Source organism: Thamnophis elegans, chromosome 12 (assembly GCF_009769535.1).
Source record: "Thamnophis elegans isolate rThaEle1 chromosome 12, rThaEle1.pri, whole genome shotgun sequence".
NCBI lineage: Eukaryota > Metazoa > Chordata > Lepidosauria > Squamata > Colubridae > Thamnophis > Thamnophis elegans.
The window spans coordinates 55,172,783-55,190,228 of NC_045552.1; the positions used below are offsets into that span (position 1 = coordinate 55,172,783).

General features: G+C 55.8%; 2 protein-coding genes across 5 annotated transcripts in view; one reads left to right on the plus strand and one right to left on the minus strand.

Annotated features, from left to right (window-relative positions):
- Window positions 1-10,269, plus strand: part of ZMYM3 (zinc finger MYM-type containing 3) — a 26,543-nt gene extending 16,274 nt beyond the window's left edge. For 2 of the 4 annotated variants that reach the window (XM_032227975.1, XM_032227974.1), the window contains exons 14-25: window positions 833-891; window positions 1,053-1,212; window positions 1,425-1,537; window positions 1,631-1,805; window positions 2,277-2,441; window positions 2,558-2,661; window positions 4,386-4,554; window positions 4,660-4,811; window positions 6,602-6,716; window positions 7,241-7,495; window positions 7,578-7,695; window positions 7,841-10,269. In XM_032227975.1, coding sequence (XP_032083866.1) covers window positions 833-891; window positions 1,053-1,212; window positions 1,425-1,537; window positions 1,631-1,805; window positions 2,277-2,441; window positions 2,558-2,661; window positions 4,386-4,554; window positions 4,660-4,811; window positions 6,602-6,716; window positions 7,241-7,495; window positions 7,578-7,695; window positions 7,841-8,042 — 1,787 coding nt within the window. In that variant the 3' untranslated portion in view covers window positions 8,043-10,269. The remainder of the gene's footprint in view (window positions 1-832; window positions 892-1,052; window positions 1,213-1,424; window positions 1,538-1,630; window positions 1,806-2,276; window positions 2,442-2,557; window positions 2,662-4,385; window positions 4,555-4,659; window positions 4,812-6,601; window positions 6,717-7,240; window positions 7,496-7,577; window positions 7,696-7,840) is intronic. The other 2 variants (XM_032227976.1, XM_032227977.1) reach the window with 2 other exon arrangements.
- On the minus strand, window positions 10,070-15,314 carry GJB1 (gap junction protein beta 1). The gene is made up of 2 exons (XM_032227987.1): window positions 15,210-15,314; window positions 10,070-11,325 (listed from the first exon to the last, which is right to left on the minus strand). Exon 2 carries the CDS (start codon window positions 11,311-11,313, stop codon window positions 10,474-10,476), a length of 840 nt encoding a protein of 279 aa, XP_032083878.1. The 5' UTR covers window positions 11,314-11,325; window positions 15,210-15,314; the 3' UTR covers window positions 10,070-10,473.
- Between the last annotated feature and the right edge of the window lie 2,132 nt (window positions 15,315-17,446).

Consider the following 17,446-nt stretch of genomic DNA (forward strand, 5'->3'; position numbering starts at 1 on the left):
ATCCTGGGGTTCGGGAGGGGAGCTGAAGCCTGACCTCCCATCTCTTCTAGGAGAAAGGCCTCTTGCAAGGGGTTGGGGGTTTCTAGCACTAATAATATTATATAATAATTATTATTATTCGCAAAAACAGAATTGTATCACAGTGGCCAGTTGTTTCGCCGGATTTGGCATTGATTACTAGTCGGGTCCCACCCGATGATGATGATGATTATTATTATTATTATTACTAAGAAATTTGATTGACAGCTACTCACAGCCTTTAAGGAGGGGGGGCATCCTTTCATATACTCAAAGCTAACTGTTGTGACTTCTCCCACCAACCTTTCCCCCCCCCGCCCCCAGGGCTGTCCCAGCCCCACCCCAGGTGTATGGATTTTTACCACCCACAATTCTCAGAACTGGCCGTGCTGGCTAAGGAATGTTGGGAGTCCCCGGGATGGAGAGCCGGCCTCCCGTGGGGCAGAAGCATAAAGTCTTGGTTTGCACAGCTGCCGGCCTTCCAATGGGTTGGGAGAAGCCCTGGGTAGCTCCGGACTCCATCCGAGGGCTGCATTCCAGCATTTTCCTCTAGTTTGGGGGGGGGAGGGGCTCTCCCCGAGTCGTGCATTCAAACCCCCAGCGGGGACTTTTGACCCGTGTCTCCCGGGCACCGGCCTGTTCCTTGATGAGGACGTTGGCGGCTTCTCTTCCTGCTCCCCCCTCCCGGGTGAGGAGGGCCACTCACCTGGATGAACGAGCGCCTGGGCGAACCTTGCGCTCGCTGAGCTTCCGGACAGGGCAGAGGTGGAGAAAGCCGCAGCCCTCAGCCCGGGAACTCTCTCTCCCTGCACAGGTCAGGCCCCGGAGCCCAAGCAGCCCTCTGCCGCTGCCCAGAAAGCGGAGCCCAGCGCGGTGAGTCTCTCAGGCTCCCTGCTCGGGCGGGGCTCCTGTGGGGCTCGGGAGGCCCTGTGTAGCCTGGGTGGAGGGGCCGGGTGCTGTGCGGGCAGGGGGAGACTGCCGGAGAAGGGCTCTCGTTGCCGTTGCTGAGCCCTGCCCTGTTTGGATATCTGCAGGAACCTGCCAAGACCGCCCCCACCTCGCCAACATCAGCTGCCCCCCAGCCCCCTCAGCCGGTCACCCCCCGGAAGAACAAGTCCGCCATGTGCAAGCCGCTCATGCAGAACCGAGGGATTTCCTGCAAGACCGAGATGAAATCCAAGGGCTGCCAGACAGGTGAGCCCCCCTCTCCCTCTTCCTGGGACCGCCTTCATCCCAGGGGGCCGGTCCTCCTGGCCCCAGAGCTCCTGGCTGGGGAGGGGATTGACCTCTCCCGCGTGGCTTTGAGAGAAGGGGAGAGGGAAGCCTTGCCTGGTCCCAGGATAGGTTTGGGGGGGGGGCGGGCAGGCGGGTGAAGACTCGCCAACCGTTTCCTTCCTTCCTGACAGACGACTGGAAGCCTCAGGTGATTGTGCTGCCCATACCTGTACCAGTCTTTGTGCCCGTGCCCATGAACATGTACTGCCAGAAAGTCCCGGTGCCTTTCTCCATGCCAGTCCCCGTGAGTACCACCTCCTCCTTCCGGAGCCCCTGCCTGCCTGCCTGCCTTCCGCCTTTCCCCGGCGGGCCCCTGACTTCTTGCCTCTCCTTCCAGGTCCCTGTGCCAATGTTTCTGCCCACCACCCTGGAGAGCACAGAGAAGATTGTGGAGACCATTGAGGAGCTGAAGGTGAAGATCCCTTCCAACCCTCTGGAAGCTGACATCCTAGCCATGGCGGAGATGATCGCCGAGGCCGAAGAGCTGGACAAAGCCTCCTCTGACTTGTGTGGTGAGTTCTGGGCGGGGGGGGGGGGCTGACATGCCACTGGGGAGGGGCACCCGGGCAAAAGTGAGTCGCTCTACCACGCACCCCCCCTGGGCTCCGCCTGAGAGCAGCCTCTGGGGGCATCTGCAGCCAGGCAAGAGGCGGAAAGGGGCTCTCTGGACTCAGGAAGCCTTGGCGGCTGTGGAGGTCGCTGGGGGCAGCCAGCGAGTGATGGACGAAGGCAGGCAAAGCTAGGGAGGGGGGGCAGACCCTCGTCCTGGGTCTTCCTGCCCCCCTTCTCTATGTACCCTGGATCTTCTTAGGGAGAAGAAGGGGGGCAGGTGGGAAAGAAAGGCCTCAGCTCCTCCCTCCCGGCCTCCATCGACCATCATCCTGTGCTCTTCAGAACCCAGAGGCCCAAATGGACCCCGATGCTTGCAGGGGGTCCCAAGAAGTTGCTCAGTCCTGACACTCCCCCCCCCCCTGTCTTCATAGACCTGGTGAGCAACCAGAGTGCCGAGGGCCTCCTGGAGGACTGCGACCTCTTTGGGCCGGCCAGGGATGACGTCCTGGCCATGGCGGTCAAGATGGCCAACGTCCTGGATGAGCCGGGACAAGACCTGGAGGCCGACTTCCCTAAAAGTGAGGGCAGCGCCAGAGGCGAGTGGGAGAGGCAGGAGTGGGCAAGTTCCTTCCTGGGGAGGCGGGGGGAGAGGGCTTCCCCACCCGCCAAGAAGGAGGGCCTGGAGTGCAGCGGCTCCTGTATTCCCCCACAGACCCCTTGGACATCAATCCCAGTGTGGACTTCCTCTTCGACTGCAGCCTGGTGGCCCCTGAGGACGTCGCTGCAGATCCGGACTTGCCTCGCGCGATTCGCAAGGTAGGTCCCTCCTGGGGTGTCATGTCCCGTCTCCCCCACCCGAGAAAGAACTGGGCATGGCTAGTTTAATGAAAAGAAGGACCAGGGGAGACATGATAGCAGTGTTCCAATATCTCAGGGGCTGCCACAAAGAAGAGGGAGTTAAACTATTCTCCAAAGCACCTGAGGGCAGAACAAGAAGCAATGGGTGGAAACTAATCAAGGAGAGAAGCAACCTAGAACTAAGGAGGAATTTCCTGACAGTTAGAACAATTAATCAGTAGAACAACTTGCCTCCAGAAGTTGTGAATGCCCCAACAGTGGAAGTCTTTAGGAAGATGTTGGACAGCCATTTGTTTGAAACTGTATAGGGTTTCCTGCCTAGGCAGGGGGTTGGTCTAGAAGACCTCCAAGGTCCCTGCCAACTCTGCTATTGTATTGTAAGGACCTCGTAATGCCAGAGGCAGAAAGACTCTCTAAGGCTGAATATGACAATGTTTCAAGATAAAACTATTACTGTAATTCAATATTCTACATCCAAGTATATAAATAGTATATATTTATATACTATAAAGTATATCGATATATACCATATTTTTCGGAGTATAAGATGCACCGGAGTATAAGACACACCAAGATTTTGAAGAGGCAAATTTTTTTTTAAAAAGGTCTTTGCACTCTGCAAACCTCCCCAAAACCGGCCATTTTTCACGAAAATGGGCCTGTTGTTTTCCCCCCAAAAAGGCATGAATAGTCTTTAGGGGGTTTACAGAATGTTCCTGGGAAAGTGCTCCCCCCAAAATGAGCAAAAAACGGCCCGTTTTGTGTCAAAATAATTGGTATGCATAGCCTTTAGGAAGCTTATAGAGTACTCTCTGGAAGCCTCCTAAAGGCAATGCATGGCTATTTTGGTGAAGAGGGCGTGGCTTTGAGAGGCCAAAAACGCTGTATTCAGTGTATAAAACGTGCCCAGATTTTCACCTTCTTTTTTGAGAGAAAAGGGTGCGTCTTATACTCCAAAAAATACGGTACTTTATAGTATATAAATATACACAAGTATATAACAGACAGACAGACAGATATAAGTAAATACTAGGTGTATCAAGTCAGGCCCCATAGGCCTAACAGAATATACTCTACTTGAATGGCACTTTGATCAATATGCAATCCAATAAATATAACCCATATTCACCCTTATTTGTTTTAAAAAACAAATATTAAATGCGTTAACCTCCCGTTGGAAACTCTTGGCTACCGGAGGCCCAGACGTCTCACTTTCTGTGCAGGTTTATAAAGGTTCTTTTTAGTGGAAGGAATTTTTTCTCCTTCTTTTGCTTTCTGATAAATGGAAAGTAGTTTGCTCATGTCATCACAAGCACCACGAGTCCCTCACAAACAATGCTATGAACAAAAATTCACCTAAGCTTAAAAAAAAAGACAAAATTGAGGATCCTGGGAAGCAAACTATCCCTCCCCCTCTCCTCCCTATCCTGTTTCCCCAGGGAGAATCTTCTGCGGGGGGCAGGCGGGGGCTGTATTGCACGAAGGAGAAACAGCCTATAAGGTTTTGCACCTGGAGAAGAAAAGTCTTCTCTCACAGTACAAAGCAGGAGGCTATTTGGCTGCCGGTTGCCGGGGGAGGACCTGGGCTTCTCCCCATCGGCCTGGCAGTTGCCATCGTGGTGCTGATTTCACCAGAAGCCCCCTCCCACTTGCCCCCTCCTTCCCTCAACCCTGCCCCACAGGGCCAGAAGCGCCTGGTGCTGTCGGAGAGCTGCTCCAGGGACTCCGTAAGCAGCCAGCCCAGCGGCTCAGTCCTCAACTCCTCCTACGGGGTGAACGCCTGGAAGAGCTGGGTGCAGGCCAAGTACGTGGGGGCCGAAACCAGCAAGGGCGACGAGCTGCGCTTTGGCCGTAAGTCCGGGACGTGTGGATAGGGAGGGAGGAGCAGGGTGAGCCGCCCACCCCGGGGGGTCCCACCCTCTCCCACTCCTAAGCTTCCCCTGTTGCCGCCCGCAGCCAAGCCCATGCGGATCAAGGAGGACATCCTAGCCTGCACGGCGGCTGAGCTGAACTACGGCCTGGCCCAGTTCGTCAAGGAAATCACCCGGCCCAACGGGGAGCGCTACGAGCCAGACAGCATCTATTACCTGTGCCTGGGGATCCAGCAGGTGAGGCCCCATGTCAGCCAAGCCCTTGGCGGGGGCAGGGCACAAGGTGGGGTGGGGGGGGAAGACCTCCATAGATGCTCTCCATGGATAAGGCTTTCCTTTATATATATATATAGACAGAGAAAGGAAGCAGTATGCTTCCTCCCATATTTGGGCATACCAGGGGTTATGACACAATATATATACTCTCCATGGATAAGGCTTTCCTTTATATATATAGAGTATATATAGTATGGAGAGTGTATGTATATACATACGTATGTATGTATGTATGTATGTAAAATGTGTCATTAGCCAGTGTGTCATCTGGGTATAAATATTCTAATCTCAGCTTAATTTCCAATACTTTAAGTATCTAATATTATAACAATCCCATTGCAATTTATTTAACTCCATTAGTTATACTGACTATTAATATATTTTCTATACTTTAGATAACTTCTTTTACTGTTAATTCTTATGTCTTATTCTCGAACCACCGGTAAAAAAAGATTCCCAAATTGTATAATAATCGGTTTGTTCTTTCTCTTTAATTGCCAGTGTTAATCTGTTCATTTCTGCACATTCTAACATTTCCCTAATCACATTCTCCTCTGTGGGAATCTCTTCCCTTTTCCAATTTTGTGCAAATCCTAGCTGCTGTTATAACATGAATAATCAAATATACATTTTCTTTAGTATAATTTTCTGCTAAAATCCCCAGCAAAAATATTTCAGGTTTTAAGTCAATATGTTGTTATATCATCTTTTTCAGCCACATATGTATTTTAGTCCAATTTTTTTTTGCTTCTGCCCAGGTCTACAAGCCCAGAGTCTGGTAGCATTTCCAACATTTAGCTGATTTGTCTTTAAACATCTTCGCCAGTCTTGCCGGTGGCCAATGGCATCTATAAAATATCTTGTACAAATTCTCTTTATATGCAGTTGACATTGTTAATTTATAATTTCTATCCCATAGTTGCTGCCATTTAGCTAGTTTATCATATAACCAAAGTTTTTAGCCCAAGCCATCTCATTGTTTCTTTCAAGTGTTGTTCTAATTTAAAACTCAGTAGATAGCTATACAGTTTTTTTTAATCATCCTCTCTTCTGTTCCTGTTAATATCTAATTCTATCAATTCCGTATAAAAACCATATAAAAGCATCCTTTTCATACCTAGATTATATTGGCAATTGTGTATACCGATCCATATTGATCCCTTGTTTTTCTAGATCTTGTTTAATTTTAAGCTACCCTTTTTCAATCAGGATATCTTTATTTATCACAGTATTTCCCCTATACATAATATTTGGATGTATTAACGCTTCCATCGTTGAAAGCCAGACTGGTATCTTTAAGTAATGCTGTTCTCTAACTTTCTCCCAAATAAACAGTAAAGCATTTCTTATATCATGTTCTTTGAAAGTACCCATGTATCTTATTTTTCCCATACCATAAAAAGGCAGGCGAAAAACCCAATCGCCAGTCACGTCCCTCCGATGTCAATAATAATCTTGTATTTCTCAATGCAATCCATTTTTTCATCCACATTGACACCACTGCCATGGATAAGGCTTTCCTGCCAGCTGTGGATGGCCTCTTCCCTGGGGGGGGGGGGCAGGGCGGGGGTGGGATGGGGAGCATATTTTGCCTTTCTGTGGGGTAAGAAAAGCAGCCGCTACTTCTGTGTGAAGCAGCCCTCACCACACCTTTGTGGGGCGGGGGGGGGGACCCCAGAGAGGAGGGGGGGGCATGTGAGAGGCAGATTGAGATGTGTCCTCTTTGACCTTGTGACCTTCGGCCTTTCCAGTACTTGTTGGAGAACAACCGCATGGTCAACATCTTCACCGACCTCTACTACCTGACTTTTGTGCAAGAACTGAACAAGTTGCTGAGCGGATGGCAGCCTTCGGTCCTGCCCAATAGTGAGTGTCTTGCTGGGGGGGTGTCTCTTGGAAAGGCAGGGGATGGCCTCCTAGGCTGGGGTTGGCCAAGTCTCCCCGCAGGCCTGAACCCAGGAGTGTTTCGGCTGCATCCTCAGATAAGGCAGCCTGGGGAGGGTGGGAGGGGTGTGCGAAGACCTCCGGTGTGAGAGGGAGCATTGAGCATCATGGTGTGTCCAAAGTTGTCTCCTTCTGAGCTCCCGCTACATCCCCCAGTGCTGTTCCGGGACCGAAACGCTGCCAGTCTGGCTCGGATCACGGGGGGAACCCATAGAAACAGCTTGGAGGCTCCAAGGGCTTAGGATGATGGGAGTGGGATTCCCAGCGCTAGCAGCATAGGCAGGAATGCCAAAGTCCCTTCCTGGGACCTCAAAATTCAGCTGTGCCAGGGGCATCATGTCCCTCAAGGCTCTCTGGAGCCCAGGTTCCCCCCCCTCCTCCAGTTTAGTTTTGACCCCAGGCCACCTGCCTGCCCTCACGGCTGGCTGCGTCCTGCGCCTTTGCAGGCACGGTCTTCTCCCGTGTGGAAGAGGAGCACCTCTGGGACTGCAAGCAGCTGGGCGTCTACTCCCCATTTGTGCTGCTCAACACCCTCATGTTCTTCAACACCAAGTACTTCGGGCTGCAGACGGCCGAGGAGCACATGCAGCTCTCCTTCACCAACGTGGTGCGGCAGTCGCGCAAGTGCACCATGCCGCGGGGCTCGGCCAAAGTCGTGAGCATCCGCTACTACGCGCCTGTGCGGCACCGGAAGGGCCGAGGTAAGGACGACACCTTGTGCTCCCACCCCTGTTCCCCAACCCCGCCCATCCCCACTCAACCTCTGTCGCCCCTTCCACGCAGAGAGCGGCCTGGGCAAGCGGAAGAGAGAGGAGGAGGCGCCGGTCTTGGAGCAGCGGGAAAACCGCCTGAATCCCTTGCGCTGCCCGGTCAAGTTCTACGAGTTCTATCTCTCCAAATGGTGAGGGGGGAGCGGGAGGGTGCCGGTTGTGGCTTTTCCAGGGCAGGCTGGGAGGAGCCCGAGGGGCGTGGGTCCCTCCGGCTGTCCATCCAGGGCTCCCCTTCCCTCCTCTGATGCCCCCCCTTTCTCCCCCTCCGGCCCGCAGCCCCGAGAGCCTCCGCAGCCGCAACGACGTCTTCTACCTGCAGCCGGAGCGCTCCTGCATCGCGGAGTCCCCGCTCTGGTACTCGGTCATCCCCATGGACAAGAGCATGCTGGAGAGTATGCTGAACCGTATCCTGGCTGTGCGCGAGATCTACGAGGAGCACAGCCGCGGGGTGGGAGGCCTGGATGACGACATGGACTGACCCGGGCGGCCCTCGCTGTGAGAGAAGGTGGGCTCCGGTGCTGCTCCCCCCATCCCTGGCTGCAGGGACCGGGGGTAGCTCGCCCGTCAGCCCTTCCCTTTCTGGAGGACAGGCATAAAGGACTCGGCCACTGCCTCTTCCACCCTGGCAATGGTCCCCTGGTGTCTCCGCCCTCCCCACGCTTCTTGGGGGTCCCTTCTTGGCTGGCCTCATCACCTGGTCTCTCTCTCCAGACTGGCAGGGAAGGGGGCACAGGTGGCTTCTGGACTTAGGGGTGGATCGAGAGCCCTTCCCTGGAGGGAAAGGAGGGAGGGAGGGGGGTGGCTCCCGAGGGCCCGTTCTCGTACCCCCTGCCCTTCCGCTGACATCTGGCCCCGGCCTGCTGCTCTTCCTCCAGGGGCTCAGAGGCTGCCTCGCACCCAGGTCCCCCCCCCTGTCTCTGTGTGTGGCGTTGAGCTCTGAGCTATGGCTGGTGGTGGTGCCGTTTGTTGAGCCTGTATATACATTGTCCTGGCCCAGCCCTGCAGTGTCCGTGTCTCCAGTGAGCCAGTTGTGGGCCTCGTTATCGCGTTGTGATATACTGGACGTTCAGACCCGGCCCCCCACCCCACCCCCCTGCGTCTCTCTGGAAATCATTCATTTCAAATAAAGGCAGAAAAAGCTCTCTGGTTTTGGCTCTTTCTGGCGAAGGGGGGGGAAGAAACTTGGTGCTGCAGCCCCAGAGGTCAGCCGGGAGGGCCTCCAGATCAGTGGGGAGCCAGCTCCCCCCTCCCCCCGATTTCTCTTTCTGGCCTACCGGAGGAACAATCTGGGCTGCCCGTCTCCTGTGTGTTCTTTCACCCTTCGGCCATTAGGGGGCAGTAGCTCACGTCAACGTTTGGGGAGCTGCTGCTGTGGTCAGAGCCAGAGACAGTCCAGCTTGGTGCCCTACAGTGGACTTCATGGTCTGTGCAAGCTAGGAATTACCTCCCCCCACCACCCGAGGCGCCATGGTGTGTGTTCATGCGGGGCACAGCTCAAGGCAGGCGTTCCAGCTGCCTCCGGGCCATGGGGCAAGGGGGAAGGGCAGCCGGAACACAGCAAGGAAAGGCGATCTGCTTTTAGGCCCCAGCTGAAGAGAAGCGAGCCTGGGCAGAGGGCTCAACCCGGGCGCTGTGTTTGTGGGAGAGGCCCCTTGTGCCTCAACCTGGAAGTGGCTGCGGAGCAGGTGGGGTTTCTCCCCCGGATGGAAATTCCACCTGTTCCTGCCTGAATGTGGGACGAGGAGGCGCTCAAAGGTTGGGCAAGAAGGGAAGGAAGACAGTCTCAGGCCAGGGCGCAGCCCAACAAGGAGCTGGACAGTCTCTGGAGCGGGGAAAGCTGCCAGGGAGATGTTGGGCCAGCCCACCCACTTGACTGAGTCCGGAACGCCTCAACTGCCCTGACTGCCCCATTTCGACTGAGTCCTTCAAGCGCCCATTGCCCCAGTGGGGGCTCCGAGCCCCTGCCCTTCCCTCATCCAGCAGTGGCATTTGGGTGCCCTCCGAGTTTTGCCTGGCTGCCTTTCCCATTGCAGGGTTTCCTCCGCCTTTACTGCGCCTGGCTCCTTACGCCTCTCCTACAGGGGGAGGAGGAGTCTTGCCTTTAGCTACCAGCCTCACAAAAAAAAGGGAAGCCGGGTTGATCTGCCGCCGTGCCCCTTGTGCCCCATCTCTGCAAAACCCTCTGCCTCTCCTTCGGCTGGCAGGTCGGGACACCTGGACTAAGCCAGCTTGCCTCCCCCCCCCCAAACAGGCTAAGGGTCCTGCCAGCTGCCGCCTCTTTCCTCAGCCCCCTCTCCCCCTCTTCTGCTTAGGCTCCTGGCAGGAGTTCTTTGGCTGGATCCAGACTTGGGGATGGGAAGGGGAGATTCCTCCCACCTCCGGACGTACTTTTCAGCAAACAGTGGCCGGCCAGGAATTCAAGCGGAGGAGGAAGGTCTGCCTCTCCAGCTAAAGCAACTTTTCGTCTGCCGATGTGAAAGCCCAAAGAAAAACCCCTGAAGGAAAGACCTGCAAAATCGTTTTAATACTGTGACTTGCTTTGGTACAGTAAAATGCAGCCGACGAGCCGGGCTGCAATTGGATTTCCTGGCCGGAAAGGGCCTGCAGCGACCTTCAGGAGCCCCCGTTGCAGACCACCAGCCTGTGGGCTTCACCTAGCTGCAACCAGGGTGTTCCCCAGACCGATCCGGTGCCTGCAAAATCCCCAGAAACACTCTACAGAGCCTGTAAGCCGACGGGAAGGAAGTGTAAGACGGTAGCTGGTGACGGCAGGGGTGAGGGAAAAGCCCCAGCCCAGTTCCCCCAGAAGGGCTTGAGGCAGTGCCGCGACAGGGCAGCTTGACCGACCAGAAGAGTCCTCTGCTCTCCATCAGGCCGGGGCCCAATAACCCACTGACAGCCTGAGGCCTCTAGCAGGCCGAGCACCGGTCACTCTTCTCCTGCAGCCCCGAGTTCCGCCGGAGAAGGTCCTTGAGGGAGCTGTCGTGCTCGGTCAGCAGCTGGTTGATTTCGTTCTGCTTGTACTCCGAAGAGAGCTTGTGCCCCAGGAAGGAGCCCTTCCCCGAGGAAGGGTTGTGGCTTCGGCTGGTGCGACGGGCGCAGGCTCGCACGATCAGGAGGACCATTTCGGCCAAGTTGAGGACAATGCAAAAGCCAGAGGTGGCCAGCATGAAGACGGTGAAGATGGTCTTCTCGGTGGGCCGAGAGACAAAGCAGTCCACGGTGTTGGGGCAGGGGTAGACATCGCACTTGACCAGGCGGATCATCTGGTACCCCGGATAGATCATGTAGAAGATGTACATGAAGGCGGCTTCAAAGAGGAGGCGGAAGAGGACGCTGAAGATGTAGGTCCACCAGAGCGAGCCGGAAATGCGCATCTTGTGCTTCTTGACTTCCTCCAGGTGCTTGGTGTCCCCGTGGCCGGACATCACCAAGAACTTCTTCTCCTGGTGCTGCTGGTAGGCTACGTGCATGGCCACCAGCAGGGCCGGTGTGGTCACCAGGATGAGCTGCAGCGCCCAGAGCCGGATGTGAGAGATGGGGAAGTAGTAATCGTAGCAGACGTTCTTGCAGCCGGGCTGCTGGGTGTTGCAGGTGAAGGAGGACTGCTCGTCGCCCCAGACGCTCTCGGCTGCCACCACTAGCACCATGATGCGGAAGATGAACACCACGGAGAGCCAGATGCGGCCGATGGCAGTGGAGTGGCGGTTCACGCCGATGACCAGGGTGTAGAAGCCTTCCCACTTCATTGCACCTCAGACCTGAAAGAAAAGGGCCGGGACTAGTCAGAGTGGCTCAATCTCTCCCGCACATTTTTCTGGGTGGGGAGTGCAAAGAACCACTGTCCCCATCTCCCCCCCCGCCCCCCAATCACCACCCCCTTAAGCCACCTTGTTTTACTTCAAACCACTTGGTGGTGATAAGGCCGAAGGTTAGAGCTCTCCTCGCCGAAGCCCTTGGCAGCCCTGCTCTCCGAAGCGTCCGTGTGTCGTCCGCCCCCAGGATTGTCCTGAGCCCCCATGCCAGCCGGTCATGCCGAGACAAACGGAAAGAGACCCCTGCTGCCACCCCCGCCCTTCTCTTTCTTGACCCGGCCTACCACGACGAAAGGATTGGCAAGATGCTGCAGTCAGAATGGCGCTGCCAACACCTACAAGGGTTGGCAGTTTCCCACCGCTTCCTTTGGCAGCTCCCACCAAATCCATAAGCCTGGCATGGACTTGGCCCTGTCCCTCTGGCAGAAAAAGAGGAGCCTGTGACAATCTTCCACTCTTCTTCACAGCCTCCTGGGGCTGATGCCACCCTGGCTGGTCTCCCCCATTGCTGTGAGGGCTGCATACCCCAGCCCTGTACGCCTAAGCAGCTCTGCTGGGCCAGGCTGGAAACGGAGGATGGATCTGAGCAAGCGGGCAGCCTTCCCTGGGAGAGACAGAGATCAAGATGCTCCCCATAGCCCAGCACGGCTTTTGCCCTGTCCCTTCCTCCGGAGACCCCAAATGGAGATTCCGGGGCCTTTCTTGCAAGAAGGGTCAGAGATACAGCTTGGGTGCCCTCGTGCCCTGGAGAAGGGGGCACATTCTAGGTACTCTCCGGAAGCCAAGTATTGCCACTCCCTGGACTGCCTGCCGAGTCTTTCCCTTCTTCAGAAATTCAACAGAGGGCCTTACCGGCTGCACCAACGCAGCCATTGCATGGACTGGCATGCTGATGAACAGTTACAGAAATACAAACAGATTTTTAAAAATATTGAGTTAGCACGCTTTGGGGGACTTAAGATAAGCCCGACTGGTATCACCAATGTCCTGTTGCTAGGAGCCCCACCAAATTAGGGTGGATAAAGCCAAAAGAGATGGGCTTCTGATGGGTTTCTCCCAATGCCCAGCTTTTGCCCCCTTCCCAAGCCCCTCTGCGAGTCCCCGTCAGCTCCCAGCCGGCCCATTCATTCCTTACCTCCCGACCGGCCCTTTCCTTGCCGTGGAAAACGGTGTTTCTGCAAGGTAGCCGCAGGCTCCCTCTGCAGGCGCAGGCCTCCGGCAAACTGTGCCCATCTCGCGAAAGTCATATGCTGCTTTATAAACTAGTTTGCATACAATAAGCCCTTTATCGGCCACCAAACAACACACTTTAGAATTCAGACCGCCTGTTAGGACTTCCGCCCACCCTGGCCAAACAAAGTCCCTGTGTGTGCCATTCCAGCCTGCCCGAGCGGCCACGGCACCTGGTCCCACGCTCTGCCAGGAGCCTGCTCCGCAGAGACTCGCTGCGCGTGGGGCAGAAGGTTCCTTAAGATCCTGCTGGGCGGAGGGAGGTAGGCTTTTCCCCTCCAAGGCCCCCAATTTGGCAACTGCCCGAGGCCACTGACTGTCCCGGGGCCAAAGGTCCAGATGCTGGACCTTGGCCAGTTGCCTCAGCCGTGACGCCGCTTGGCGTCAGCCGTACCATGTTCCGCAGAGACGGAGGTTCTTGGCATCTCCTTCCGGAGTGCCAAGTCAGTGCCGGAATCCAGTGCCGAGGCTGGCCGAAGACAAAGCGACCCTCAGTTCAAAAGGCCGACGCAGTTCCAGAACATCCTTCCCTACGCACATGCACTGCACGCACCTTTCCTTTCTGCGTCTGCCCGGAGCGCGGGCCCCACAGCCCCAGACGGAAAAGCTGCCTTCCCACCCGCCAGTGGGGCGGAATTCTCCCGCAGCCCTCCATGCCGTCACACGCGCGCACGGCAGCCTGCAGGGGCCCAGGGTCAGCGGCTGCCTGTGGGAGGTCCTTTGCGCCACTTCGGTCTCCCAAGGGCAACTGGGGTTTATGTTGGAACACAAGCGAGGAGGGTGGTCCCCAGCACCCACAAACTTCGGGTGGGGCGGGGTGGCGGGGCTTGTGGCTCCTCAGAGGAGCCTTCCCAGCCCCTAACCCACTGGAGAAGGTGGCGATTCTGCTGGCAGACAGTACGTAAGTAAGTAAGTAAGTAAGTAAGTAAGATAGATCTTTATTAAGATAAAGATCTGCTGGTAGACAGAAGGTAACCATTAAGCCAGCACAAACAAATCGAGGGCCAGAGATCGTCCAGAGCAAAGGTCTTCCTTGCTGTTCTCGGCCCCTGAGATTTGGGGGAGGAGGCCCAGAGACACGGTGGGAACATCCGAATGTAAACAGGTGAAAAACACGTTTTAACAACGGCATTGGGTATTGCGGTGGATCAACACAGGGTCCGAACAATCAAAATTAGCCAAGGAGGCCCAGCATGGCACGGCTGATGAGGAGCCTCAATCTGGCAACTGCTGCTCGATGAGGGGCTTCTGGGGCCCCAGAAAAGCTTGACGGGGGGAAAACCCAGCCCTGGCACTCAACTGGCCTTCCTTGCCGCCCCCCAAGCTGGGGCTGGGAAGCCAGTGGGGCCACTCGGCCTCTGGATGGGCTTCACCTTGTTTCTCTGGCTGCCGCTAGGAAAAGCTACCCTCTGTTTCTGAAGCGGCTTTGTTTGCCGATGGAGTGGATCCATTGTTGGAGTTGGGGTTGGGGTTGCCAGCTTCGTCCTCTGTGATGCCTGCGCCCCATTGTTGCTCAAGGAGCCAGAGGTAGGCAAATAAAAGTGATGCCAGCACAGGTAGGTGTGGGGAGATGGCCAAGATAAGGGCTTCCAACGTCAGAGCACCTTCCTGCCAGAGGCAGAGACCGGGGGGGCCGGGGAGCAGCCACTGCACCCCTCTGTGGAAGAGCTTCTGGAGACCCTTCCTCTCCAAGGAGTCGGCCTCGAAGCCCCCTGGGTAAAGGCCCAAGGTACGTGTGTGCGCACCGCCCCCCGTGGTGCCTGGTCGCACTTCACCACCATCTGCTGGGAGGACACCAGGGGAACGAGGCCCTGAAGCCCCTTTGGCCACCACTGTTAGGACAGACCAGGGAAAAGACCCCCCCCCCAAAGACTCCCAGGGTTGATCAGAGCAGCTCAGCAAGACTGAGGAGCGGGTGGGGGGGTTTCCTGGGACGTTTGAAATCTGCTTTGATAAGAAGAGCCTTTCCTGCTCCCTCCTTTCCTTCCTTCTTTCCTCCCTCCCTTCCTTCCTTCCTCCCATCCTTTCCTTCCTTCCTCCCTCTTCTTGCATTCCGCCTTGCCTCCTTTCTTTCCTTCCTCCCTTTCCTTCCTCCCTCCCTCCTTTCCTTCTTTCCACCCTTCGTTCTTCCCACTCTCCCTCCCTCCTTTCCTACCTTCCTTCCTCCCTCTTTCATTCCGCCTTTCCTCCTTTCCTTCCTCCTATCTTTCCTTCCTTCCCTTCCTCCCTCCCTCCTTTTCTTCCTTCCACCCTTCCTTCTTCCCTCCCTTCCTCCCTCTTCTTTCATTCCGCCTTTCCTCCTTTCTTTATTTCCCTCCTCCCTTTCCTTCCTTCTTTCCTTCCTCCCTCCCTCTCTTCCTCCCTTCCTTCCAAACAGCTGGCTGAATTGCTTAATTTCGAGATGGCTTGAGAAAACAATTCAACCTTTGCCACTAAGGAAGGCTGCAAGTAGAAAGCTCAAAGGTGAAGCAACAGAGCCACTTGATCGTGAAGTTCTGGATCTTCCACTGAGCGAGAAGCGGCCCCCAAAGCCCACCCCTCTCGCGGCCACCCTGCCTTCTGAAACACCCCACCACCACCACTTCTCATTCCAGGCTCACCTGTCACAGCCGCAGGAGGGGGCGCTGAGCAGCCTCTCTTGATTTGAGGGAGTTACGCCAACCGGACCGAGAGTTTTATACCCAGGGACAGACCCACCCCCTTCTCTTGGCACATCCTCCCCCTTGGTGGCGTTTCCTCACAGATGACTAAAGGCCCACAAAGGGACATCCAACTCCACACTTGGGCCCCAAATGTTCTTTGGAACAGAATCCACCTTCTGGGGTCCCTCCTTGGCTTGGGCTCCCCTGGGCAGAGGCTGCCACTTCCCAGCCTGCTTTCCCAGCCCCGATCAGAACGGCTACCGTTTTTCTTGCTGCTCTTACGCGAGAAGCTCACAAAAACAGCCGTGGGAAACTCAGGGCTTCAGTGTGGCTCAAAAAGACCCCAGCCCCACACACCCCAAGGGGGAAAGTGCCAGCCACTGCCCTACTCCCAGCCAGCAGCAGGCTGCCCAGCCTTGACCCTTGGCCTGTGAAGCTGTCCCAGGTCCTAGCGCAGGCGTGGGACTCTTCCCCCTGAGGGGGCGCTTTCCTGCTGCCCACCTCAGTGCCCTCTGCAACCAGCTGTTTGCGGGGTTCCACATTGTGCGAGCCGCACCATGTGTTTTCCAGAGTTTCCATGACCTGCAAAAGTCACTTGGAATCTTGTAAACATTAACTTGCGCTCTTTCCAAGGGCCCCCACCAACTCTTTTAAGGCAGTCCAGCGCACGTCAGCAGCACTGAGGGGTGGGGGCAAAGTTGCCCTGTGCTGACTGGGCTGAAGGAGGGCTGGAGCAGTTTCTTGAAAGCCAGGGCAACAAACCTTGGGCGTTCCCTGCCGGGTGGACTTCCAGAGCTGTTGCAAGGACAGGCGGGGTCTCTGTCTGCGTAAGGGGCATTCTGGCCACAGTGCCCGCTGCTCAGAGCCCGCTCTGCCTGTTAAGTCTTAATGCCAGGGCTCTGCTTTGCCCAAGCCAACCTGTGTCTCTAAGCATGCCTCCTTTGGGATTCCTAGATGCCCTCTCTGAATAGTTAGTTGCAAAGTCATGTCTGACCCATCGCGACCCCATGGACAACATTCCTCCAGGTCTTCCTGTCCTCTACCATCTCCCGGAGTACATTGAAGCTCACGCCTACTGCCTCCGTGTCTCCATCCATCCACTTCCTTCTCTGCCATCCCCTTCTTTCTTTTGCCCTCCATCGTTCCCAGCATGAGGATCTTCTCCAGGGAGTCCTTCCTTCTCATTAGGTGGCCAAAGGATTTGAGTTTCCTCTTCAGGATCTGCCCTTCTAAAGAGCAGTCAGAGTTGATCTCCTCTAGGACTGACCAGTTGGAAGACCTTGCAGTCCAAGGGACTCGCAGGAGTCTCCTCCAGCACCAGAGTTCAAAGGCCTCCATCCTTTGGCGCTCAGCTTCCTACGGTCCAGCTTTCACAGCCATACGTTGCAACTGGGAAAACCATCGCCTTGACTCTCTGAATAGCCTTGGCTATTAGGGGGGCATGTGCCAGGCATGGAAGGGGCTGAAGGGCCACTCAGGGTGGTGCAACTCTTGGGTGTTCACCCCTCCCCCTCCCCTAGCCAAGGAGAATCGAGTTCCATGTATGGTCCATGTATCGCCAAGGAGTTGCACTCTTGGAGATGCCCGGGCCAAGCCCGTGCCCTGCCTTTCTCTGGGGCATCAAGGTGGGCATGGCATTTCCCTGATTAAACAGGCAGGGCAGGGCCAGGTGACTGTTAGCAAGAATCTTATCGCTTGGGTCCCTGGTACAGCTCAGCCTTTGTCCACAAAGGAACAGAGGGAACGTTTAGCAGCCAGCCAAGGCCGGGGCCTGCCTAAGATTGCATAGCATGGGTGTGGGCATGAGGGGTGATGGAGTACTGTGACTCGTGGATTCCCAAGAAGGACAACGCCCAGGAGAGTGGGAGGCCGGCAAGAGGCGATGAGCAAGGCAGGCAGAGGCGAAACCTGTCCCAACCCAGCACGTCGGAAGGAACAGATTTCCTCTCTCCAGGCGCCCTGCAAATCAAGTCCTAGCCCCCCAATTCCCCTTGCTTTGCACCCTCCCTACACAAACATATCCCCCTTTTGTTGGTACAAGAAGGGCAGACATTTCACGGAACCTGTTGGCCAGCCGTCCTAAACCTTGGCAACTTTAAGACGTGTGAACGTCAATTCCCAGAATCCCCCATCCAGCGGTAGACACTGCTCCCTCCACCACGCCTCGCCTGGGAATTCCTGCCGTTTTGAGAAAT

What these genes read in the sequence shown, in the direction of transcription:
- GJB1 (XM_032227987.1), bottom strand. Translation starts at nt 11,313, where the DNA reads ATGAAGTGGGAAGGCTTCTACACCCTGGTCATCGGCGTGAACCGCCAC.